Source organism: Onychomys torridus, chromosome 10 (assembly GCF_903995425.1).
Source record: "Onychomys torridus chromosome 10, mOncTor1.1, whole genome shotgun sequence".
NCBI classification, from domain to species: Eukaryota; Metazoa; Chordata; class Mammalia; order Rodentia; family Cricetidae; genus Onychomys; species Onychomys torridus.
In genome coordinates this window covers 27286489-27313312 of record NC_050452.1, presented here as the reverse complement: position 1 = coordinate 27313312, position 26824 = coordinate 27286489, and the positions used below count along the sequence as shown (strand labels likewise).

The 26824-nt window shown below is 45.7% G+C and overlaps 2 protein-coding genes across 3 annotated transcripts in view; both read right to left on the bottom strand.

Moving 5' to 3' along the window:
- Positions 1-3249: 3249 nt before the first annotated feature.
- On the bottom strand, positions 3250-8287 carry LOC118591856 (the record flags this gene model as incomplete). Its single annotated transcript, XM_036200320.1, is given in 6 exon segments — positions 3250-3482; positions 3485-6414; positions 6416-7620; positions 7740-7826; positions 7972-8079; positions 8081-8287. Coding segments are annotated over 6 exon segments (4770 nt in total), but the record flags the coding sequence as incomplete, so codon positions are not given.
- An 8104-nt stretch (positions 8288-16391) lies between these two features.
- The window catches only part of Slc5a1 (solute carrier family 5 member 1), a 42392-nt gene continuing 31959 nt past the window's right edge, over positions 16392-26824 (bottom strand). Inside the window, exons 11-13 of one of the 2 annotated variants that reach the window (XM_036201147.1) lie at positions 22284-22499; positions 18879-18984; positions 16392-16797 (exon numbers count right to left, since the gene is read on the bottom strand). In XM_036201147.1, the coding sequence (XP_036057040.1) occupies positions 16574-16797; positions 18879-18984; positions 22284-22499 (546 nt within the window). In that variant the 3' untranslated portion in view covers positions 16392-16573. The remainder of the gene's footprint in view (positions 16798-18878; positions 18985-22283; positions 22500-26824) is intronic. The other variant, XM_036201148.1, reaches the window with a different exon arrangement.

Sequence of the window (26824 nt, the reverse complement as noted above, 5' to 3'; positions counted from 1 at the left end):
AATGAATCTCAGCTGAACTGCTGCTCCAAAGCCTAAAAGCTTAACCAGCCAAATGCTTAACTAACTTAGTTCCTGGTCCTCAGGCCTTATATACCTTTCTGCTTTCTTCTATCAGTCCCTGGGATTAAACGCTGGATTTCTGGGATTAAAGGCTGTGTCACCACGCCTAGCTGTTTCTGAAGTGGCCTTGAACTCAGAGATCTGACTAGCTCTGCCTCCCAAGTGCTGGGATTAAAGGCGTGCACCACCACCGCCCAGCTTCTGCTATGGCTTGCTCTGACCCATTTTCTAGCTACCATTTCTGGCTCTGTTCTAGTGGCTGTCTGTTCTCTGACCCCAGATAAGTTTATTAGGGTGCACAATATTGTGGGGAACACAATACCACAGGGGAGAGGGACTGGGAGGGGAGGAGAGGAGAGGCTGCAGCAGAGATGTAACATAAATAGATGAATGTAACAAAGAAAAAGTTGCTGTGGTCATGCTGTCTCTTCTTGGCAGTAGGACAGTGACTGAGACACATTGCTTTTAGCTTTGGTTTGTTCTTGTTTTCTGACACCCTAAGATTCATCATTAAGTCATTTATTTATATGAGATCTCTCTGATTTTTTAATTTTTCTTTTTAGTCTAGGCATTTAGAGCTATAAAGTGCCCTCATAGGACTGCTTTCATTGTATCACACAGGATTTGGTGTATTTTCATTTTCAGTTATTTCTAGGAGTTTTTAAATCTACTTCTTGATTTTTGCAGTGACCTATTGTTAGGGTCGGCGTACAAAACAGAGAGCTTCACTCCGATATCGGGTCACAAATGAAGCTTTATTTTTTAGGCACGAGGCTCGTGGGACACCAGCGCGAGGAGTAGCTGGTGACCCCGAGTTTAAGGCTCACAGGCCTTTTATGAGGCAGTTCTACCAGGGCAGGGGAGTGGGGTCCCTCAGAGTGCAGACACCTCGACGCCAGATGTCTTCACGGTCTTTTCTCAAAGTCTGGGTAGGTAAACGAATTCCAAGCTTATCTAGCAAGGGGTTATTTGGCAAGCATTCTTCTTAAGCAATTCATCTTGCAAACACAACCCCAGGGGTTATTTGGCAAGCATTCTTCCCAAGCAATTTATCTTGCAAACACAACCCCAGGGGTTAATTGGCAAGCATCCTGTTAGCACAGCATGGTGGGCTAACTTTTCTGATATGGGGCGTGGGGGCAGAGTGCAGTATTTCCCACTGAATCTGCAATTAGCCCTTACAATGGCCCTTTCATTCCTCCCTTTCTCTTGTGCCGGCCTTTAATCCTAAAGGCCACTGCCAGATACGGCTGGTATCGTTGCCTCAGGACCATCATCTTAACCCCATTTACCTGGGATCGTACGAAAGCCGAGATTCGATTGAGGATACATGGTCCAATCATGAGGATAAGGATTAATACAACAAGTGGTCCTGTGAGGGCTGACAATAATGTAGTTAGCCATGGGGATTGATTATACCATCCCTCAAGCCAGCTTTGAGAGCCTCGTAAGTTCTTTTCTCTGGCATCTAATCTTTCTCTAAGTTTGGTCATCGATTCCCTCACCACACCTGTATGATCCGTGTAGAAGCAACAGTTTTCCTTCAGGGCAGCGCACAGACCACCTTCCTTTAAGAACAGTAAGTCCAGTCCTCATCTATTTTGCAGGACCACTTCCGATAATGAAGTTAGAGACCTTTCTAAGGCAGTAACGGAGGTCTCGATTGCTCTCAGGTCTTGTTGGACTGCCGCTTCTAGGATCCCCAACTGCCTAGGGCCTTCAATTAATGCTGCTGCTCCGGTTCCTACCCCGGCTAGCACTCCTGCTCCTAGAAACACGGCTAGGGTGGCACTGACAGGTTCTCTGGGGAACCGAGTCCTGCCCGCAAAGTGCTCCTCGAACTCTTCAGCTGGGTAATAGACTAGCCTTGGATAGACTCGGACGAGGACGCAAAAGTCTCGGGACTGGTTGAAATTAGCAACCGAGACACATGGGGTGAGTCCTGTGTTGCATGCCCAGTAAAGACCAGGGGCTGGGACAAGGAAAAGAGACTGATCTGTGGAGGTGATGCTTTCTGTTTGGGCACAGAGATTTCTCTCCGAAGCAGTGGGGTGTCCCAGACAAGTTCCCAAGCCAGTCACTTCAGGTAAAGTTAACATGTGTTTTGTCCCCCAATTACAGCTAGTCGAGGTATTGTAAGTGAATTTTGCACCTATAGCCATTCCCTCATAGTAAGGGGGGCTAGCTTGAAGACAGAGCCAACAGGACTTAGTGAGATTGGGGTAGGTCGAATTTAAAGCCTGGTATCCTCCTCTTATTAAGTCCACGATCTCTCTCCTGACCCTGGGGGTGAGAGATTCACCGGAGGGTCTGGGATATCCTGTGGTGAGGGGTGGACCTCGGGTTGGAGGGTCTGGGACATAGGGGTGTGAGGTCAGACCGTTTGTTGATAGACCTTAGGTGGGAATCCCTTTTGGTCCATAAGGACTGTGTTTGGGCCGACGGCTGTGCGCGTTAGCATACTATCCTTATTTAACCTTATCTTAAAGAGGAGCCCGAAATCATCTCCATGGGCATAGAATCTCAGACCCCAGGTTCGGCCCCTATACCAGTCGGCTAAGGATGTGGACTTTTTCCCTTCAGCGGTGAAAGTTATGTTTAGTACATTGCATAAAGGGGTGCTCTGGCATCCAGTGACATGTCTACCCTGCGATTCAAGGTTCCCAGGGGGGCAGGGATTGTGGGGGCCAAAAGGGCTGCTAGCTGGTTCAGGATGAGTGACATTTTGGCCTACCTGGATCCAATCCCAACTAGAGCTAGGTTTCCAGTATGTGGTTCCAGTGGTTTCGCACGCCCAAGCCTTACAGTATAGGGATTCTGGTCCCCCGCACCTATGAATCCACCCTCTTTTTCTTCCATCTTGGGGGCATACATAGAAAGGTAAATAGTTAAGGAGACACCTCCTCAGGGGGGTGGCACATCCCTGAATCCTTCCCCTGGTCAGCAAATCATTAAACATTCCCCCTCTAACTGTTAGGGGAAGGACGCTACCAGGTTCCTGTTCTGGTAGGTCCCAGGTATCTAGTCGGCTGCCAATTGGCAAATGTCAGGTTGGAGAGTTGGCCACCAAGCTCCCAACGGGTGGCTTGAGCTAGACACTGTCCATACCACATTTCCCGTCCCAGATATCACTTGCCAAGTTCCCGGTGGGGGTTTGTCTGGCCGGCTTCTGCGCCTAATGCAGAGCTTGAGGGGATGCTCAGTCCGCTCCACAGTCCAGTCCAAATCAGCATCCAGGTCAGGGGCGGGGGCAGGTTTGAGATGGGAGCCATGAATCCAGGCAGCAATCCCGTCCACCTTGACTGCCGTCGGGGTGGTCAGCAGGACTTGGTATGGTCCCTTCCACCGGGGTTCCAAAGTCGGCTGCTGGTGTCTGCAGATGTATACGAAGTCCCCCACGTGGAACTGATGGGTAGCGCTGTCCCACCGGGGTGGTACGCCGCGGACAGCTGCTTCCACAGTGTATGTTGGACAGATGCTAAAGCTTGCAGCCTGTCAGACAGAGAGGAAGGCATGATTTCTCCTTGCTGGATGGTTAGGTTCTTAACTGGGGGTGCACACCCAAAGAGCAGTTCAAAGGGGGTAAGACCCATGAAGGAAGGGGTATTTCTAGCTCTAAAGAGGGCATACGGTAGGAGCATCATCCAATCTCTAGAGCCAGTCTCCGTGGTCAATTTGGTTAAGGTCTCCTTAATGGTTCTTTCTACCTGTCCAGAACTTTGGGGTCTGTATGCACAATGCAGCTTCCAGTCCATCCCCAGTATTTTTGTCAGTCCCTGCCTTACCTGGGCCATGAACGCTGGGACATTATCTGACCCAATTACCTGAGGCAGTCCAAATCTTGGGAAGATTTCTTCCAGGATTTTCTTAGCGACTATTGCTGCAGTCTCCTTTTTGGTGGGGTAGGCTTCTACCCATCCTGTAAAGGTATCTACAAACACTAGCAGGTACTTTAGGCCATACTTAGCTGGCTTTACCTCGGTGAAGTCTACTTCCCAATGCTGGCCAGGGCGGGTTCCTTGTAGTCTTTTTCCGGGGGCCAGTTTCCCAGGATATGCATTTACCTGCTGGCAGGCCCGGCAAGCAGCTACCACCTTCTCTGCCATTTGTTTCTTCTCAGATGGGGAGAGAGTCTTATCTTCTGCAGTCAGCTGGATCAATTTTTTGCTGCCCAGATGGGTTAATTTGTGGATCCTTTCCAGAGTATCTTTCAGAAGTTCCGGGGGTGGAGCCTCTTCAGGGGCTGGATCCTCCGGAGTTGAGGCGTGAATGGTCAGGCTCCTTGGATCCCGGAGGGCAGCCTCCTTTGCCTCTTGATCGGCCTTCCTGTTTCCCGCGGCCACTGGGGAGTCCCCTTTTTGGTGCCCAGGGCAGTGTACGATAGCCAGCTCTCGGGGTAACATTACAGCCTCCAATAGGGCCTCAATTTCTCTTTTATTTTTAATTTCTTTTCCGGCTGAAGTTAACAGTCCCCTCTCCCTGTATATGGCCCCATGCACATGCGTGGTTGCAAATGCATACCGGCTGTCTGTGTAGATGGTAGCCCGTTTACCGGCTGCCATGGTAAGCGCTTGGGTGAGCGCAATCAATTCGGCTTTCTGAGCCGAGGTTCCCTCTGGGAGGCTGCTAGACCAGATGACCTTATTTTTGTCCACTACTGCCGCTCCCGCTCTCCGCTGGCCCTCATTTAGGAAACTGCTGCCATCTGTATACCATATCAGGTCAGGGTTGGCCAGCGGTTGGTCTGTTAAATCTGTCCAGACCCCGGTTTCTTCTGCCAGAAGGGCACCACAATCATGAACCGGCACCCCCTCCTCTCCTTGTTCAGCAATTGGGAGGAGGGTGGCCAGGTTTAAGACATCTGGAGGCCCGAAGGTGATGTGGTCCCGGTCCAGAAGAGTCGTCTGATAATATGTGGCCCGAGCATTGCTAAGCCATCAGTCAGACGGCTGGCGGACAATGCTCTCCAATGCATGGGGAGCTATAACAGTCAGATGCTGTCCCAAAGTTAATTTGTCCGCGTCCCACACCAGCATGGCTGCCGCAGCCACCGCCCTTAAACAGATTGGCCATCCCCTGGCCACAGGATCTAGCCGCTTGGATAGGTAAGCGGTTGGTCTTTTCCACGGACCGAGGGCTTGTACTAGGACGCCAACCACCACCCCACCCTTCTCATGCAAGTACAAGGTGAATGGCTTACTCACATCCGGGAGAGCGAGTGCCGGAGCGGATAAGAGCGCCCTCTTTAACTTTTCGAATGCAGCCTGGTGTTCTTCCTGCCAGACAAAGGGGGTCTTTTCTTTTAACAAGGGAAGGAAAGGCTCCGTGATGGCAGCGAACCCTGGAATCCAAAGCCGGCAGTACCCAGCTGCACCCAGGAATTCACGTAACTGCCGGCGGTCCGTTGGAGCAGGTCTGCTGGCCACGGTTCGCTTACGAACGTCGGTGAGCCACCTCCTCCCTCCCTCCAAGGAGTAACCGAGGAAGATGACTTTGTTTTGGCAGATCTGCACCTTCTTGGCAGACGCCCTGTACCCCAGCCTGGCCAGGGTATCCAGAAGTTTCTCAGTCCCTTGTTTGCAGGCATCCCGAGTCTCAGCTGCCAGGAGTAGATCATCTACATACTGGAGGAGGGTGACATCAGGGGTGGTTTCTCGATACTCCCAAAGGTCTCGGTGTAGGGCCTCATCGAAGATAGTTGGAGAGTTCTTAAATCCTTGCGAAAGTCTAGTCCATGTCAGTTGCCCTGTCCCCCCTCCCTCAGGGTCTGACCATTCAAAGGCAAAGAGCTTTTGAGAATCGGGGTGGAGGGGGAGGCAAAAAAAAGCATCCTTTAAATCCAGTACAGTATACCAGTTGCGCTCTGGAGGTAAGGTACTCAAGAGGTTGTAAGGGTTGGGCACTGTAGGGTGAATGTCTATTACCCGGGAGTTTACTTCTCTCAGGTCCTGGACTGGTCTGTAGTCATCTGTTCCTGGCTTCCTTACCAGCAGGATCGGAGTATTCCACTCTGATTGACATGGTTTCAGTATGCCCAGTTCCAGAAACCTCTTGATGTGGGGTTTTATGCCTTCTCGGGCTTCTCGACTAAGCGGGTATTGTCTTACTCGCACTGGTACCGCGGTGGGTTTGAGGGTGACCACCACCGGGGGTTGCTCCTTAGCCAGTCTGAGGCCCCCTGTCTCTGCCCACGCATTAGGGAACCTATGAATCCACTCCTCGTGGTACGGTGAAACAGTGGCTACAGAGGCTTTTGCCACTGCTCCATACAGCCGGTATTCCTCAGCAGCTGGGAGTTCTAGTGTGAGGAGATGGAGGTCCCCTACTTTTGGGTGGGCAAATTTTAATTCTGGGCCCCGAGGTAAAGGAGATCTGAGCTCCCAGTTTTGTCAGGAGGTCTCTACCTAATAGGGGTGCCGGACAGTCAGTTAAGACCAGAAAAGAATGCTGCACAGTACCTTTTCCCAAGTTGACTGTTCTCTGGGTGGTCCAGGGTCTCTCTCTGCTTCCATTTGCTCCTTGGACCAATGACTTTTGGGTAGACAGAGGGCCTAGTGGATGCTTGATGGCTGAATAGACTGCCCCCGTGTCCACCTCAAAGTCCACTGGGGTCCCCTCCACTTCAAACGTTACCCGGAGTTCGGGGAGGGGGTCCGAACCCTGACTCCCTCAGTCCCCAAGGGCGAGGACCTGCCGGCCCCGCCCTTTCTGCTTCTTAGGGCATTCTCTGATCCAATGACCCTCCTCTTTGCAGTAGGCGCATTGATTTGGTCCCAAAGGAGGACGGCCTCCCCCACCTCCTCCTCCTCACCCCCGCGGCCCCGGCCCGTCTCTTACCGCGGCTGCAAGAATCCGTGTTAGATCCCGATTTTGGCGTTTCCGCTGCTCTTTTTCTTTTTCCTCTCTTTGTTTTTCTAACCAAGCCTCTTTTTCTTCCCGCTTATAATAGACTTTTTCTGCCTCTTTAACCAGGTCCCTCAGGCTCAGCCCTTGTAACCCATCTAATCTTTGCAACTTCCGCCGTATATCTGTGGCAGACTGCCCTATAAAGGCCATGCTCACTGCTCCCCTCAATTCCTCTGACTGTGGGTCAAAGGGTGTATACCTTCTATATGCTTCCATGAGTCTCTCAAGAAAGGCAGAGGGGGTCTCTTCAGGCCCTTGAAGAACCTCGCCTACCTTAGCCAAATTAGTGGGCCTTCTGGCCGCTGCACGGAGACCTGCCATTAGAGTCTGGCGATAGAGGGACAGATGCTCCCTACCTTCTGGAGTGTTCGGATTCCATGTTGGGCGCCACAGGGGAAAGTGCTCATCAATGAGATTGGGGAGCTGAGTTGGCCGCCCGTCCGGTCCAGGGACCAACTTCCTAGCTTCCAGGAGGATGCGTTCCCTTTCTTCTGTGGTGAAAAGGACCCCCAGAAGTTGCTGGCAATCGTCCCATGTAGGCTGGTGGGAAAACATGACGGACTCTAGGAGTCCAGTTAGGCGGGAGGGGTCTTCAGAAAAGGGTGGGTTATTGTTCTTCCAGTTATACAAATCTGAGGAAGAAAATGGCCAGTATTGGAGGGCAGGCATGTCTCCTCCAGCCCCATCATCAATAGTTCCCCCAACGGGGCGTAGGGGCAGTGTGACTGCCAGTGGGGCCTCATCATGAGGGCGTGCCCTTTTCTGGCGGGTGCCCTGTGCAGGCCCCGAAGGGGAGACCGGGGCCGATCCGGATCCTGCCCCCGCTGGCGGCGGTGGCGATCTGTAAGGCGGTGGGGGGTCTAGGTCAAGAGAAATGAGATCAGCCTGGGACTCTGGCAGGGATGCAGGTGTCGGGATCAATGGGGGAGGGGAAGATTTAGGCGAATCAGAGGTTTTGGTTAGAAGGAGAGAGGTATGATCAGTAGGTGGTGCAGATGGGCCAACCTGAAATGACCGGACCCACTTAGGCGGGTCCACAACTAAATCCTCCCAGACCCAGATATAGGCTTGTTGGTCTGGATGCCCATGTGAACCTGGAATGAAGATTTTTTTGTTTGACTGCTCTGATTATATTAAGATCAAAAGTACCATCTACCGGCCACCCGACTCCGAAGGTGGGCCATTCAGACGAACAGAAAGTCTGCCATTTCCCTTTCCTCACCCAAACCGCCAGGTTCAACACGCGGTCCATCACTGCCGACCAATGAGAGAGGGTTAGGGACAAAGGGGTGGAGGCAGACTTGGCGGCCGACTGTCCCATTCCAAACAAGTAGATACCGACACAGAAGGACACAAAGATAGAGACACAACACACAAACAAGACAAGCCGGCAAAATGGTAGGGAAAATGAAGCCAAAAGATTGTCTATTGGCCCCGGGCCGTCTGAAAAATCTCCTAGACAAAAGGGAATCAGACAGGGCCCCTGTTTCAGGGTCCCCACACTCCGGAGCGTCCTCCAGAGCTGCAGCCTGTGGGTTCAGGACACGTCTGTCCCCCACCGTCCAAGGGTCCTCACGGGCCGCTTGAACAGCTGCTTCTCTGCCGACTCACCACCGTTCTTACCAATCTCGGTGGGACCTCCAGATGTTAGGGTCGGCATACAAAACAGAGAGCTTCACTCTGATATCGGGTCATAAATGAAGCTTTATTTTTTAGGCACGAGGCTCGTGGGACACCAGCGTGAGGAGTAGCTGGTGACCCCGAGTTTAAGGCTCACAGGCCTTTTATGAGGCAGTTCTACCAGGGCAGGGGAGTGGAGTCCCTCAGAGTGCAGACACCTCGATGCCAGATGTCTTCACGGTCTTTTCCCAAAGTCTGGGTAGGTAAACGAATTCCAAGCTTATCTAGCAAGGGGTTATTTGGCAAGCATTCTTCTTAAGCAATTCATCTTGCAAACACAACCCCAGGGGTTATTTGGCAAGCATTCTTCCCAAGCAATTTATCTTGCAAACACAACCCCAGGGGTTAATTGGCAAGCATCCTGTTAGCACAGCATGGTGGGCTAACTTTTCTGATATGGGGCGTGGGGGCAGAGTGCAGTATTTCCCACTGAATCTGCAATTAGCAGAGCTAGTGGGGGGGGGGCTTGTTTCCCTTACAATGGCCCTTTCACTATTCATCTTTAAATGGTGTGCTATTTAATCTCCATGAGTTTATGTGTTTTCTGTAATTTTTTCCCTGTTATTTCTTGTTTTATTCCACTGTGGTCAAATAGAATACAAGGAGTTATTTTAATTTTCATATATTTGTTCAGACTTATTTTGTGTTCCAATTCATGGTCTATTTTAATGAGGTCACCATGGACTTTAGAGAAAAATGTGTATTCTGTGGTATTTGGGTGGAATGTTGTGTAAAAGTCTATTAGGTTCATTGACCCTATGACGTTATTTAATTCCAGTGTTTATCTGTTTAATCTTTAGTGACTTGTCTAATAGTGAGAACAAGGACAATGACATCATATATTATTACTCTGTTGGGATTAGTTTGTGATCTTTCATCTAGTAGTACTTGTTTTCTGAATTTGGATCTGTCTGTGCTCAGGACATATATGCTTAGAATTGTAATAAGCTCTCAATGGCTTGTTTCCTGAGTCAGAATGAAACGACCCTTTGTCCTAGTTAGGATTTCTATTGCTGTGATAAAACACCATGATCAAAAGAAAATTGGGAGGAAAGGGTTTATTTGTCTTACACTTCCACATTGATGTTCATCATTGGAGGAAGTCAGGTCAGGAACTCAAACAGGGCAGGAACATGGAGACAGGCTGATGTAGAGGCCGCAGAGGAATTCAGCTTACTCTCCATGGCTTCTTCAGCCTGCTTTGTTATAGAAGCCATGACCAACAGCCCAGGGGTGACTCCATGCACAATGTTCTGGGCCCTCCCCCATCAATCACTAATTAAGGAAATGCCCTACAGGCTTGCCTACAGCCTGATCTTATGGAGGCGTTTTCTCAATTGTGGTTCCTTCCTCTCAGAGGACTGTAGCCTAGTTTGACACACAACTAGCCAGCACACCTCTTTATTTCTTCTAACTAGATTTGATTTGAAGTCTGTTTTGTCAGGCTTTATAATAGTAATGCCAGCTTGTTTCCTAGTTCCATTTGCTTAGATTACCTTTTCCATACTTTCATACTATGATACTGTCTGTCTTTAATGGTGAAGTGTTCTTGGGGACAGCAAAAATAAAAATCCTGTTTTCTCATCCAATCTGCTAGTCTGTGTCTTTTGTAGGGCAATGAGACAATATTTAGAATTATTATTGAAAGGTATGCATTGATTCTTGACAATTTGTTAATACTGTAGTCTTTTATATTTTTTAGTCTTCTATTTCTTTCTTGCTTTTTTTTTTTTGAGACAGAGTGTCTCTACATAACTCTGGCTGTCCTGGAACTTTCTGCATAGACCAAGTGGTCCTCAAACTCATAGAGATCTGCCTGCCTTTGCCTCCCAAGTGCTGAGATTAAAGGTGCATACTTCAGTCTTTTATTTCTTAATAATTATATTAGCATAGTTAATTTTTCCCCTGTTGGCTCTTGGGAGTATTTTTCCTTTTTCCTTCTTTCTTTCTTTCTTTCTTTCTTTCTTTCTTTCTTCCTTTCTTTCTTTCTTTCTTTCTTTCTTTTTCTTTCTTTTTTTTTTTTTTTTTTTTTTGAGCTGAGGACCAAACCCAGGGCCTTGCACTTGCTAGGTAAGCACTCTGCCACTGAGCTGAATCCCCAGCCCGGGTGTATTTTTCTTTCCCTTTATAGTGAAGTATTCCTACTTGTATCCTCTGTATTTATCTTGGTAACTATAAATTTATTTAACCTGTTTTTATCATAGAACGCTTTGTTCTCTCCTTCAATTCTGATAGATAGTTTTGCTGGGCATGTTAGCCTAGTTTGACAGTAGTGATCTTTCAGAATGTGAATTACATCTTCCCAAGCCCTTCTGGCTTTTAAGGTTTGGATTGAAATGTCAGCCATTATTCTGATGGACCTGTCTTTATATGCTGTTGGAGGCCAGCTCCAGCCTGTCAAAGGGTTCTTGGAGGGAGGAGAGAGGAATGAGGAAATATTAGATAGAAATTAGATGGGAATGAGAAAGACAGAGACACAGGATAGGTTTGGAAGGGCCCTGGGTCAATACCCAGTCACCCTGAGTTTAATCATGATGGGCTTTTATACATTAGCAAAGGGAGGAGCAAAAGGTCTCCCCCTTTCAAGATCAAAGCACAACATACAAACAAATGTAGACCTTTCAAAATACCTGGTAACCACACCCTGGTCAAATCATCCCATTATGCAGCCCTGCTGGGTAAAGCAAACTCATACTTTCTGACCTTGAAGAAGGCCATACTAGGGAACCTCTGTGGCCCCCACAATATGCATGTGATCTTTCTGCCTTACAGCTTTTTAATATACTTTCTTTGCTCTATATACTCATTACTTTAACTATAACATGATCTATGGTCTCTTCTCTGGTCCTGTTTGGTGGTCTGTGTGCTTCTTATATCTGGATGGGCATTTCTTACCCTAGATTTGGGCAATTTTCTCCTATTACTTTATTAAAAATATTTTCTGTGCCTTTGGCATGAAATGCTTCTTTTTCTTTTATACCCCAAACCCAGCTTTTTTCATGGTGTCCTCATGGTCTCTGACCTTCTGTTCATTGTTTTAAATTTACCATTGACCTCGACTATGTAATCCAATTCTTCTACCTTGTCTTCAGGCCTGATAGTCTGTTCTCCACATGAGTCAATCTATTGATGATGATGCTGTCTGCTGCATTTCTTATTTGACTTATTGAACCTTTCATTTTCATCATCATTTTAGTTTAGTTTTTTATTAGAAAAGGAGACATATATAAGAACATATGTTCTCTTTTGTTATAAGTTACATAAAGTTGTAAAAAAACACACAAAATTAATAAAAATGATTATTAAGATGTGAGGCAGGAAATGGCAGCAAATGTTAGTGGGGAAAGGAGAAAGGCAAGTTGCATCTTTTAAAATATTTTTGTTATTCTTCAGAATTTCATACATATATACAATGAAATTTGATCATATGCCACCCCTACTTTCTCTCCAACTCCTTCCACATACCCCCCCACCAACATGTCCCCCTTTCAACTTCATAACCCAGTAAGTCCAGTTAGTGAGGCCCATATGTGCATGGGCATTAAGTCACCCACTGGGCCAAGAAACCTAACAGTGGCCATACCCTCAAAGAGAGAGAGAGACAGAGACAGAGAGAGAGGGGGGGAGAGGGAGAGGGAGAGAGGGAGGGAGGGAGAGGGAGAGAGGGAGAGGGAGAGAGGGAGATTTCCTTTTCAATCAGCTATAACCTGCCAAAAGCTCTTCAGTAAGGAGAGGGGCCTAGAGATCTTCTATCCCATCTGTGTGAAATTTTGGTTGGCTTGATCTTGTACAGATCTTGTGCAGGTGCCCACAGCTGCTGCGAGTTCAAGATTACAATTGTCACATCATGTCTGAAAGATGTCATTTCATAGCATTCCTCCAATGTTCTGGGTCTTACATCCTTTCCATTTCCCTTCTGGGTGTTTCCTAAGCCTTGAGAAGTAGGGTGTCTGATAAAGATGGCCAACTTGGGGTTGAGCACTCAGTCTTTGATTCACAGCATTTTGACCAGTTTAGAGTCTCTGTATTGTCTGCTGTCCATTGAAAAAGGGAGCTTCTTGACCAAGGTTGTGAACAGCCCAGGTCTATTGCTAGAAACATAATTGAATTCTATTGTTCTCACATCCTGAATTGATTTTTTTTTTTATCTCATTCAGCTCTTTATGTTCTCTTGGAATTCATTCAGGAGGCTATTCATGACTTCTTTGAACATATTTATAGTCATTCTCTTGGCTTTCTTTCCAAGTTTAAGTTGCTGTCATTGAGGGTTATACTATGATTATCTTTTGTACTGGGATCTACTCATACAGAATTCAGTCACTGGCTAAGTGTTAGTGTTATTGCTGTTGCTGTTGATTCAGCTCACCTGCAGTGGAAGTGTTTGTGGTCTCATAAGAGACTGGGTTGTAGATGTTGAGATGATAATTCCTTATTCTAGATGGATGTTTAGGGCATGAGGCCCAATTCTCAGACCTCTCCTGAGAGTTGATTACTATCTGCAACAATAGTTCCCATCCAGCAATAAACTAACTATGAAGAGTAGCAGCTGAGTACAACACAGTCACTCCTTAATTACCAATTGCTTTAGGAAATAAAGGAACAGCATTAGTACCACACAGTATTAATGCATTGGTTATTGTGGGTATAAAAATAAGAAAGAAATATCACATAGGAAGTGGGGGGGCATACATAGAAGGGGGGTGGCTGAGTGGGGAGAGAAAATTTGGGAATGGGGGAGATGTGGGAGTTTGGGTAAGGTAGACAGAAAAGAGAGGGGGAAATATCCACTCAGATAACACAACAGCCTCAGCTCCCAGGAGGCTGAGTCGCAGGAAGCTAGGTAGGTTTAACTGGCAACTTCAGCCAGTCTAGAATCACCTGGGAAGAGACCCTCAACTAAAGAGTTATCTAGGTAAGGCTAGCTCCTGTGCTATCTGTGGGAATTTTCTTGTTACCCTGAGTGTGGGTGTCACCATTTCATGGGCTGACCTGTATACAGGTGAAGCAAGTTAGCTGAAAGCAGGCAGGCAGACAGCATGGGTGCATTGTTTCTCACTTCTCTTGGCTGTAGATGTGATGTGACTAGCTTGAGTTCCTACCACAACTTCCCTGAAATAGTGGACCACGACCTGGAATTATAAACTGAATAAAGCCTCTCCTTCCCCCATGTGGCTCTATGTCAAGATACTTGTCATAGCAGCAGAAGTGAAACTAGAGCATCCTGTAAACCAGGGAGCATCCTGTAAACCAGAGAGCATCCTGTAAACCAGAGAGCATCCTGTAAACCAGAGAGCATCCTGTAAACCAGGGAGCATCCTGTAAACCAGGGAGCATCCTGTAAACCAGGGAGGCCTCTGTCCTTAGAGACATGGAAAGAAAGTTACAGAGAAATGAGAGGAAAGGCATGAATAGCGGGGGACTGAGGAGACCAGCTACGGTGACCTTGGGTATTGCATAAATCAGGAATAGCTACAGAGGGGAATGAGAGCTGTGTGGAGACAGGCTGCAACCAGAGTCTCTACTCACTCCCTAACCTCTGAGGGCGACTGTCAGTGTGAGGCTGAAATCTCACTGCACTCCCTTGTCTCTGAGGATGCTCTGGCTGGGGGACCCAAGTCTTTAACCTTGGAGGGGGACTGATGGAGGAATCCAAAGTCTCAGCATACTCCCTGACCTTGGAGTAAGGACTGGAATGTTGGCAAACTTCCCTGGCCTTAGAGGTGACTGTGGGAGGGGAGCTAAGACTTGGTACACTCCCTAACCTCAAAGAACCAACTAGAAGATCCAAAGTCCTACAACAATGTCTGAACTCAGAGGACAACCTGCATTTCAGGCTGAATAGATACATTTTTCTTGACTTGGGATATGGTTATGTTGCCCAACTTATCTCAAACTCTGGGGCTCAAGTGTTCCTTCTATTTGGGCCTTTTTAGTACCTGAGAGTATAGGCTCACACCTTTGTACCTGGCTTTGGCAACAATTTTCAATTGTTCAAGTGTGTGTGTGTGTGTGTGTGTGTGTGTGTGTGTGTGTGTGTGTTACCCATATCTGAATGCTAATCACAATTAGGATCACTATTTACCTGTAATTTCAAAGTTGTTCAAATTTTAATGTTTTTGTTTTTATCAACATAAATACCCTTTAGCCAATGGGACTATAATACAACTTAATATAGCATCTACATGGCATTTTCATGCATGTGACTCCCATCCCCTTTTCAAAGTGTCTTCTCCACACCACAGGACATCCTATAAGCACCAAGATTTTCCATCATTCCTAAAGGAAAACACACAGTTCAGACAAAATAATTTATTACAATATATACAGTAAATCATTGGCAAACAATCTAGGTAGTTTACAGTGCCCTTCCCAGCACAAACTTCAGTTCCTCCACTCTTTCCTCTCACAACCTACCACAAAGCCCACCCAAGATGGCGCTCTGTGCAGTGCCGGCCATGACGAAGAATTCCCCAGTCCCCCTCTTCCCAGCCTAGCTGCACGGGAACAAGAGGATCGCCGTCAGGTCTCTCCAGATTTTCTTTCTTCTCTGACAACAAGCCATCCACTTACTCTTGGAACCATTTCTATGCCCAATCTGCACTCAGCTCTTTTCTAAGCTAGCTTGAAACTATTCTACATGCTGATTTCCTAACTTCAATGGGATCATATTACAATATAATTGAGATTTTGCAAGTATAATTTTAATTAATTCATTAATCTTAAGTTAAATGAAAATTATTTTTCCCATGGAAAACTAGCTCAACATAAACATTTTCTTCTATCTAAAACCACCAAGCACTGCCATCCAGAACTCGGCCATCTGCCCTAGCCTTGTCATGGGATGGTCACCAATCAGGACACCTTAGAAGGCAACCATGGTGGTCATGGGAACACATGGGAAAGAGGAGCTCAGGCTGATTGTGTCAGTGATTCCTGGGAAGGTATGCTGTACTAGGGTAGCGTATGTCCCTGCAGGTTAATTTGCTCTGTCCTATCATGAAGTGTCAACTTCTCAGTCCATATTTCATGTCAATATCAGCACCATGAAGCATTCTTCTCCATAATAGACACCATAGATATACTTTGTGTGGCCACAAAAAAAAAAAAAATTAAACTAAGCAAGGACCAGGGAGCACCCGTCAATAAATGCCATAAAAATCATGGAGTCATTGAGCATTCCTGAGTGGCTAAGACATTTCAGGCTCAGTAAACACCAAGGTGAGTAACAAACACAGGATACACACACTGGGCATTTCTTTAAAGACAAGAAAATTCCCAGTACTTAAGATTGTCTGCACCCCCAACTGGCATGAGTCCCAGCACTTTAGATAAATACTGTCTCCGTGAGACCACCACTTTAAAGAAAAATTCCTAGGACCAGGTCTTTATCCTCAGCTTCTGGGCATCCATTCATTTGTCAAATTGATTTTCTTTTTACTAGGAAAAAAATCTAGAGGTATGTGATGACAGGGGAAAAGATTTCTTTTAAAAAAAAGAAGAAGAAGAAGAAGCTGGAGGGGGAGGGGGAGGAAGGAGGCGGAGGTAGGACACTGACAGGAACCAGACTACAATTTTAAAAAATAGTATTGAAGGATTATAAACAATAGTTACAAGTTGGATGTCCTGAAGCAGGGCAACATGAGGCCACACAGGTTTCTATGTCTAAGTTTGACTTTCCCTAGATCTGGGTCAATTCCTCCCTCCTCTAAAGCTCTAATAGAAAGAGGTAAGTGTGCCCCACCAGCTTCAAATGCAAAAATTCACAGGGATGTAATTATTTTCCTCCAGCAAGCCTAAAATCACATATATACATATTTTATCCCAATGGGTAAAATTTACAACTGGCCGATTTCCCCTTACCACCACAGAATGGTCTAAAAGGAAATAACAAATCCAGACTTGTCAAGTCTACAGCAGGAGGCGGGATTCAAGCAAAGTAGGCATAGCAAAAGACAGCGACGGCCAGCAGAATGATGCCGTTGATGTTCACCACGGTCCTCCACAAAGGCTTCTCAGAAGTGTCAGTCATCTTTAGCTTCATGGCTGCCTCCTCTTCCTTAGTCATCTTTGGTCCTTTTTCCTGGTCCAGCCCACAGAACAGGTCATATGCCCTCCTAAAGCATCCTTTCTTCTTTTGGGGAGCTTCTGTGTCTGCAGAAAGGCATAAAGGGATTATTGGGTGCAAAGCCTAAAGCAGTGGCTCTCAGCCTTCGGAATGCTGTGTGACCCTTCATTTTCGTTGCTACTTCATAACTGTAATTCTGCTGCTGTTGTAAACTGTAATGTAAATATCTGATATGCAGATGGTTTTAGGCAACCCTTGTGAAAGAGTCATTTGACCCCCCCCAAGGGGGTCATGACCCACACGTTGAGAACCACTGGGCTAAAGGGACTAGAAAGGGTTTCCTGGGAAGATGGGATACTACAAAGTGTTTACCATTCTATAGAAGCATCCCAGTTCTCTTGTTTTCAGGGATGGAAACTGAATACAATGTTCAAAGCATGAGACAATGTTGAATTGGATTCTGCCTTCGCATGATCAACTAGTCTGAGTCTTATCTCTTCCAGGACCAATAAAAAATGTGTTTTGATTTGGAATAGTCAGATAATAGATTATGAGAAGGACTTGCTAACTATGAGGAGATGGACAGCTGACTTAGGGAGAACGTGGTGAACCCACCTCTGGAACACAGAGCTTGTGTCTGTTTGCTACGTCACTGGATGGCAGTGAGGCTGGCCTGACTCAGAGAGTTGGCTGCACTTGCCTGTGCTAAGGTTTCACAACAGGCCCATCTGGAGGGGAAGGGACTACTCTGCACAGGTCCCGACGCAGAACAACAACAGTCAGTACTTGTTGGGCTGAAAACATGCTGATGGACATTACTCCGAGCGGTGCTGACACCCAAAGAGGTTGCCCGACAGAGGAGCAGATTCCCTCATTGGAGGTCAGGTGTGGCACTGGAGACAGACAGACATAGTGTCATATGCCAGCTCTGCCAGTCACCAGCTGTGAGATTCACTCTGCTCTACATTTTATCACAGCGTTGAGGGACTACTGATTGGCATGTCCTGGTTTTTATAAACAACTGCTATGTTTTGTTTCGCTTTGTTGGGGGTAGAAACACAGTCTCAGTATGTAGCCAGGCTGGATGATGGGTATGTACCACCATTCCTAACTCACACACTTATTTAAAAAGAGCTTTAGTGATCAAGTGCATCTGTATACCAGAACTCTAAAGTGAGGTGATGAGGGCCAATGGTCTCTAGGCCATAGTGAGTTAGACATCTAGTGGGCCCCTAAGCTAAGAATCTTTGTTTCTGATGCCAGATTCATAACTCATTCTGCTTCATCCAGTGCTGTCCTGAAGGTGCCTTCCACTTCAGCACCAGATCAAGTGCATGGGCCTGACTGCCTCACTTTCCCAGACGTCTTCTGCACACCATACACACACGTTCCCATGTGTATGTATGTCTCTTCCACATAGAGAGGAAATGTTGCAACACTAAAGCTGAAGACAGCCTTAATTTAAAGGGTAAGCCTGGGGCTAGAGTGGGGTAGCTTAGAGATACCTCTCCTCACAATGTGCTAAACCTAAGTAAGGCTTGATTTCCAGAACTGAAAAAAAATCACAAAGGATAAGTCTATGGACACTAAGCATCATCTTAAGCATCCAGAGAAATTTTCTTTTCTTTTCTTTTTTCCTTTTGGTTTTTTGAGACAGGGTTTCTCTGTGTAGTTTTGCACCTTTCCTGGAACTCACTTGGTAGCCCAGGCTGGCCTCAAACTCACAGAGATCCACCTGGCTCTGCCTCCCGAGTGCTATGATTAAAGGCGTGCACCACTACCACCCAGCCGAAATTGGATTTTCTAATCTAAAGTGGGGAGACATAAGATGCCAAGAGCCTCTGGTCCATACCCCTGTTGTCATCAGAAGTCAACATAGCTTTGCACACGTCTCTGTCTCAGGCCATAGGATATGTCAGTAAAGCCCTAACTCTGCCCCGCCAACTATGCTCCAAATCAAGAAAAAATTATTCTTCATTCACTGATTCAACAAGTTCTGCAAAATATGAGGAGTGAGGCAGCTGAAAGTGTTTCTCCCTCACCTTCACCTATTTGGTGAGCCTCCTCAAATGCATATCTGACTTTCACCCTGCCCTCCCCAGTCCTCAAGGACATGAGCATTGATGAAGGCATTTGCTAGAGATCAGTAAATGGCTTAGGAACACACCTATTTCAATTGTATCCTTAGGGTCCTCTTGAATGTGCTCATCTTCTGCATCCAGGTCAATACGTTCTTCTTTGCTGTTACGTAGACTCCAACACAGACGGTACAGCTGCGGAGAAAGCAGAGCAGATTCCCAGAGTGTGGTGACATACTGTGTGCCCTAATAAACTTGCCTGAAGATCAGAGGACAGAACAAGCCACTAGATTAAATATAGAAGCCAGGCAGTGATGGCACACACCTTTAATCCCAGCATTCAGGAGGCAGTGAACTCTGTGAGTTCAAAGCCACCCTGGGGTTGGGGATTTAGCTCAGTAGTAGAGCGCTTGCCTAGCAAGCGCAAGGCCCTGGGTTCGGTCCTCAGCTCTGGAAAAAAGAAAAAAAAAAAGCCACCCTGAACTACATGAGATTGACTCAATCTAGGAGAGAAACACCCGGGCAGTGGTGGCACACACCTTCAATCACAGTACTTGGGAGTCCCACGCCTTTAATCCCAGCACTAGGAAAGCTGAGACAGGAAATGATATGGTGGGTGGAGAAAGGTCTTATAAGGCCTGAGGAGACAGGAATTAAAGCCTTTCTGCTGAGGAAAGCTGATCAGGCTGAGGAGTCCTAAAGGTGAGAGGTGGCTTGTTCCTTTGTCTCTCTGATCTTTCAGCTTTCACACCAATATGTGGTACCGGGTTTTTTTTATTATAAGACCATTCAAGATTTGAACAACACCAGAAAGATCTAAATAGGCCAAGAATTTGGGAAAACAAAAAAAGTATACACATGAAGACCGGAAAAGCATATGGCCTTTCCATACCAAGAAAACATGGATCACTGTCCCATTGACATCCTAATTAATATATATATAGCATAAAGAGAGAGGCTGAGAGACTGCCTCAACTCATCCCTAAACAACACATGTGCATCTTCGCCTCCAAGGCTCAGGGAGAATCACCGAGAGAGGACAAAAAGAATGTAAGCGACCAGACGGAAGGAGTGCTGTGAACAGTGTCTTTCTGACGTGACACACCACTGTCCTCAGGAACTCACTGCAGCAGTGACCCGCACCAGTTGTGGCCTGTCACCACTTCCTCGTGCATGGGGAAGGCACTCGTGAGACCCCACCCCGTGTAAGGGACGGTGGACAGTCACAGAATGCTGGAGAGGAAGTGTCATTTTCTTCAGTGGTATAGCCAGTGATAAGTTCCCATGTTCTGTCTGACTCCCCACTCATTCTCATGTAAGCAGCCTTAACTAAACTCTGTGAGTCAAAAGATAAGATTCGAAGTTAAGCGAGGGCTTGTTGGAAAGAAAAGTTTCAGGACAGACATGGGATGACAGATGGTAATAGATGGTGTAAATGGCCAAAATTCAGTATATTCATATATGAAAGTATCAAAGGAGTAAAATAATATTAATAGTAATAAAACAAAAAAAAACAAAATAAAAGACAAAGTGAAATAAAAATAAAATAATTGTAGAAATACTGGGCCAGTGAGATAGCTCAGTGAATAAAGGTGTGTACAGGCAAGTCTTTAGACTCGAGTTTAATCCTGAGGATCCACTTGAGTAGCAGCAGACCACCTCTCACAAATTATCCTCTGACCTTCATGTATACACTGGGGCATGCAGATGCCCCCCCCACATGCACAAAATATATAAATAAAATGGAGTTTTAAAAATTAAACATCTCATGAGAAGAGACTGCCTTAAACATAAATGTTTGTTATGTGGATGAATTCACTTTTCTCCTGATAAAGGAGTTTGTCCCTCTCAGCACTGCTTCTAAGAACAGGACTAGAATTCATCTTTCCAAACCAGCATTGTAAGATCTTATTATGGAACACTGCCACATTAGGGAAATAAAAACTGTAAACATGAGCTATCAACACAGGATAGAGCAGGGCCAGTTTCCACTGATAAACTTTGGAATGTGAGGTAGGAATTTGCAAACTCCTGTGAGAACCAATGCCATACTTCCATCCCAATCATGCTTTCTGGTGAATGTCTTGCTTTCTCCACTTCACAAGGAAGCTCAGAGCTAAATATGTTTGAGGCTTCAATACTTTTGAAGACTGAGATACAGCAAAATGTTTGATACAATGTAAAGATCTCTACCACAGAGCCTGCAAAGGACGAGCTGGCGAATCTGCAGCTATAAACGTGGATTCTGGTTTACAATATAAGGTTGTCTCAGATCTTGATCATCTGACAGGGAGGTTAAAGGGATTCCATGGGTGTTTATATTTGTGTATGCTGGAGTAAATTGTTCATACAATCCTTTTCCCACAGATAAATGCTACATTGGTTTCACTTTTTTGTTTTGTTTTGTTTTTAGCTCTGTTCCCTTATAAACTTGGGAACAAGAGAATGCTGTATGTGTTGGGTCATGAGACTATTTTGACTATAATAAAATGGGTTCCTTATTGATTATCCTTCTTTGAATTGTTAAAGCTATGAAATAACTTTAATCCAGTGGCAGCATATGCAGCTAAAGAAGTGTTTTATGATTGCTGAAGGCTTGAAATGGGTGGGCATTGATAGTGCATTGTGGTTTGAATGTCCAAAACAAATATTGGAAGGCAATTGCCAATTGACAATATCAAGAGTGGGGTTTTCTTTAGATAATCTTTGGAGGTAAGTAATCAAATTACCACTTAATACTGTTATCCTTGGAGAACCTTTCTGATTAAAAACAAAAAGATGAAGTTTGGCCCCTCTCCTTTCTCCCTCCCTCTCGCATGCAGTTTCTGTCATGACGCCAGCTGCCACGTCATTATTCTGCAAAACCCCCACCACACAAAGCCTCTCAACCCTGGACTTCCCAGCATCCACATGGTGAGAGACATAAACCTCTATTATTTGTAATATTATAAATATTACTTATACTAGTATAATTATAAATATTGTTTCTAATATTATTTATAATCTACCTAGTCTGTGGCATTCAATTAAAGCAGCAGAAACAGAATAAAACATATTGTTAAAAATGTCTCATTTAGGAAAAAGTCAAAAAGTAAACCATAGTTTAAGTGGTTTCCCTGAGTGGGTGATTTTTGTAACTAGGCATGTCCCTTTCTAGGACTTCTGGATGATTTGGCCATGGAACTTTCACAAGAAATACAGCTTCTTATTTTGGCCATGGACTTCTAATCTAGAGTATTATGTTGCCTGTGAGTGCCCTCTCTTCACGTTGTATCTGTCACTCAGGAAGCCGAGTCTACAGAACAGCCCAGACTGAAGTCTGGGCTCTAAGGATTTGCACCAGACAGTGTCGATACAGCAAGCATTCCATGTTTCCCATCCTGAATGCTCCTACATGAAAGCAACGATAAGCTGGAACTATTTCGGTCACGGAGAGTGTGAGCTGCTCAGAGGGGTGTGGAAGAAGGGCAGGGTTAGCTCAGATGGATACTCACATGCACATCAGGAATGGGCTTGGTGAGGAAGGAGACGATCAAGATGGTGATAACACAGACAGAAAAGAGGATGATGGCGAAGTACAAATAGTGCACCCCGCAGATGATGGTGGGGCAGTTGCTGGGCTCCATGCAGCTCCCAGTTCCATAGGCAAACTCGGCAATCATACGGGAGATTCCAGCAAAAAAGCCTAGAATCAGTCCCCAGAAGGCTCCCTGCAAAGGAAACCCCTGGGTTAATGGTGCTGAAACAAGAAAGCAACTGACATGTCCCTAAGGAGCAGAAGACAGAGATGAAGAAACAAAGGAGAAAAGGTTCCTCCCGGCCATCTGAGGCCAAGGCACTGAAATTCAGATTCTGGCCAGAACTGGTAAGTAGCACTTTTGGTGATATATATGTATATGCATATGCATATGTATATGTGTGTGTAACAATAGTTAATGAAAAAAGAGACCACACATTTGAAAGAGCAAGTAGGAGTATACTGGAGTAGAGGGAGGAAAAGAAAGTGATAAATGATGTAATTATATTATAGTGAATACTTCTTCTTTACTTTTACCTCTTTGTTTGTTTGTTTGTTTTTGTTTTGTTTTTGTTTTGTTTTGTTTTTAGAGACAGTGTTCCTCTGTGTAACAGTCCTGGCTGCCTGGAACTCACTTTGTAGATCAAGCTGGCCTTGAACTCAGAGATCTATCTACCTGTCTGCCTCCCAAGTGCTGGGATTAAAGTTGTGCACCACCACCGCCCAGTTTACCTCCCTTTGTGTATGCAACGTCACTAAGTTTAATCTGAGAGTGAAATTTTACTATGTGATTGACATTAAATTTGAGTGGGGTTTGTGTGTGAGAAATATAAAAGACTTTTCAAAGCTGCCAATTTCATTTTTAGCGACCTGTTTCCACGCTCCTTTCCTCTTTCTTCCCTCCCACTTTCCTCCCATCCTCTCTCTTCTTTTACCTGTTTTCTTTCTTTCTGGCCAGTCCTCACCTAGAAAACCATACCTCCTTCCAAAGGCCACATTTTGAAAGGGTCAGTGACAAATTATAGTGTTATCAGCAAGATGGTCAAAAAGAGACTTCACGATATTCTTCAAGTGTTGAGCACTCCCTTTGCCCTTTGTTTCAGTGGCTACCTGAACTCAAATACTTTATATTTCAAGGTATCATCTTAGTTACTTTTCCTATTGCTGTGACAAAACACTGTGACCAAGGCAACTTATAAAAGAAAGCATTGTAATGTGGGGCTCACAGTTCCAGAGAGCTAGAGTCCATGACCATCATGGCAGGGGGCATGGCAGCAGACAGGCACTGGAGCAGAAGGGGAGAGCTCACATCTGTTCCAAAGCACAGAGTAGACAGAGACAGAGCCATTGGGGACTGGCATGGGCTTTTGAAACCTCAAAGCTCATCCCCAGTGACACACCTCCTCCAACAAGGCCACACCTCCTAATCCTTCCCAAACAGTTCAACCAACTGAGGACCAAGTATTCCAATATGAGCCTATGGGGGTCATTCCCATTCAAACCACCACACACTAAATTACTGGCTATTTGATGATGCCGTCTATGCTCATCTCCCAGGATCCTTGTCTGTGTTGTTTTCTCTGTCCAGACGAGTGTGGAGTGTATTTTCCTGTTCTAGGCTAAGTAAGTGATTCAGAACTAGGTGGGCGTGTCCTCCTTTCTGTGGAGACACCTCCCTGTGAGCACTGATCCAATCTCTACTTCATCATTTATTCATGTCTCTAGCTCCCCATCTGAGCTTAGAGCTTGCCTGGAGAAAGAACCAAATGTTACTTGCTTTCATTTGGTAGTGCCTAGCCCGTGTCTGAAATCTGAAATCTGGAAGTTTCTTTAAGACGAATAAATTAAAATGGGAAAAGGGAAAAATAGGTTTCCCATTATTCTGCAAACACTTTTCCTTTGAAGTTTTTCTTTCGTTTTGAAAGATTTGTTTTATGCTTAGTTGTGTGTATGGGGGTGCACATGTGTGCAGGTGCCTGTAGAGGCCCAAAGCATCAGACCCCTACACCTGGAGTCACAAGTAGTTGTGAGCCACTGGATGTAGGAGTGGAGAGCCAAACTCCAGTCCTCTGCAAAAGCGGTGCATGCTCTTAACCTCTGAGCCATTCCTCCAGACCCACAAAACAGTCTTAGCTTTCGCATTTTTGACTCTGTGTGTGAGTGTGTGTGTGTGTGTGTGTGTGTGTGTGTGTGTGTGTATGCACACACACATGATGTGGGGGAAGGGTTGTGCACACTACAGCATGCACATGAAGATCAGAAGACAGTTCTGTGGAGTTGGTTCTCTCTTTCCACCTCGATGTGGGTCCTGGGCTTGAACTCTGATCATCAGGCATGGAAGCACTGTTACCCACGTAGTATCTCACTGACCCACATCCTTCATTTTACTTGAAAGAAACAGCATTGATGAGGCTCTCCTTTCTTCTTTTTTTCTTCTCCTGCTCCCCGGCTCTTCCTCTTACTCCTCTTCCTTCACCTCCTTATTTTAAGTCCTCCCTCTTTACAATTAACCTCTCCATTCCTTTATCCTTCCAAAGCTCTTGGCCTGTCTGGAAGCCATATTTTCCTCAAGGCCTTGAGGGATGCCTCACCAAACGCCATTCCTGGCCATTCCTAAGGACTCTGGCAACCTGTACCTGCTGTTCTCCAGACTCCACCCCAGGGCTCCTTGACCTTGGTACCGTGTTAAACTGACATGAACAGATGCTACACATGGTCTTAACCAAACTCCTAGAAAAGAGCAGCCTTGGCTCTGTGGTAGTGCTGACATGTATTTTAAGATGTATCGCTTATGCCTCACTGTTACTCACCAGATCTGTGTAAACATTCTAGACATTACCTAATGTCCTGCTTGAAGTAAGGGAAGGCAAAATCTCTTATAGCTGATAAGCTGTGGAACTCTATGACAATCCTTAGCTTTAGTATTTGGAAGTGTTGAACTGAGTATCCTTGTGGACTACTGCAAGAATAAGTAAGGCTTTTGGACACACGGTTTTAATTTGTATTTTAGGAATCTCCAGTGAACCAGCGCTCTGATAATCTCTTCTAAACTTATCCCAGGATATGTACTTATCCCAAGGTATATACTTATAATGTACTAATCTGTGAAAATCAACTCCAGGTTTAATTCTGCTATCTCTGGGTCTGTTCATCTATCTCTGCATCCAGGTGTGTGTTATCAGAACATCTGGACTATCTTCTTCATGGATGATGAAGGAAAAGAGGCACATTATGGATTTGTGTACCTCAAAACTGTGTACTCCAAAACTGTGTGCCTCAAAACTGTATACCTTAAAACTCTACCAAGGTACCTCCTTGGTAGAGTATTCATCTGTTTCTGCCTACAGGAAGAAAATTAAAAAGCATGTCATCGTTTGTATTGTGTCAGACAATTAGCCTGACACTTGGGTAGCAGCCACCTTTTCCTGTTCTTCCCATGTGGGTGGATGGCTGAACAGCACATCCATCTCTAGGTATCATGTCTATTGTACTTTAAACTTGGCATCACCCTCCTACCAGGTTAGTCGACTCAGACTCACTAACCTGGGTTTCAGTGTGCTGCTCCTACCCTGGTTTCTCAGCTCTGCCTCCCATTCTTCATGCACATAACTCCATCTCTGGACGGGTTAAGCTCCTTACAAGGCCCTCCCTTTCCCCTTTCCACACTGGCCAAGGTTGTGAGCTCCATCTTGGATGCCCTCTTTCTTCTTGACTTTTAATCCTTTCTGCCCTGTGCCCTCCAAGGAGCCTTCCCTGAGAGTTTTGGTGTCTGTTGACATGGCCCTTTTTGAATCCCTGCCTACTTACACTTTGTCCCATGTTTCATGGCTCATTTGCCATCTCTCTTACAGTTTCACAGATGAACTTCTTGACAAGGACTTTGCCCCTCACTGGGCCCTGAAGAATTCTGACGAAAAAGGCAAGTTCACATTGTAGGTAACATCCTCTGGTGCTGTTCACCCAGGTACTACAAACAAGACTTCCTAGTGGGAGCCACATAGTCAGGTCAGAATTACAAAGACTGGATGGATAGAAACAGGGATGCCATACTCATGAGAAGCCATATGTGTGCAGAGCGTGCAAAGTCTTATTGTGCAACAAAGAATTCATACAGCAGAGAAAGCTTACTCCATGAATGTAGAAAAACCTCCTGTCTGCCCTCCCACCAGAGACTTCAGAGTGGAGATCTCCCTCATAAGGACTGTGGGAAGCCTTCACTTGTAGCTTATACATACATATTCATATAAGAATCCATAGTGGGGAAACCTTATATGTGTAATAAGTATGGTAAACCATGCACAAGTGAACCCATGCTGGAGAGAAGCCCTATGAATGTGCAAAGTAAAGTGTGTGGCCCTCATCTCTAGCTCATACCTCATGTGACACCACACAACTCACCTTGTCAAAGAGCGAGGGAGGGGAAGCCCTCTGGTCATAGTCTATGCCATCCCCTACCCTATAGGAGACACCCTTGTTCTATTTATTCCTCCCATATGTTTTAAAGTTAGTTTTCTGGAA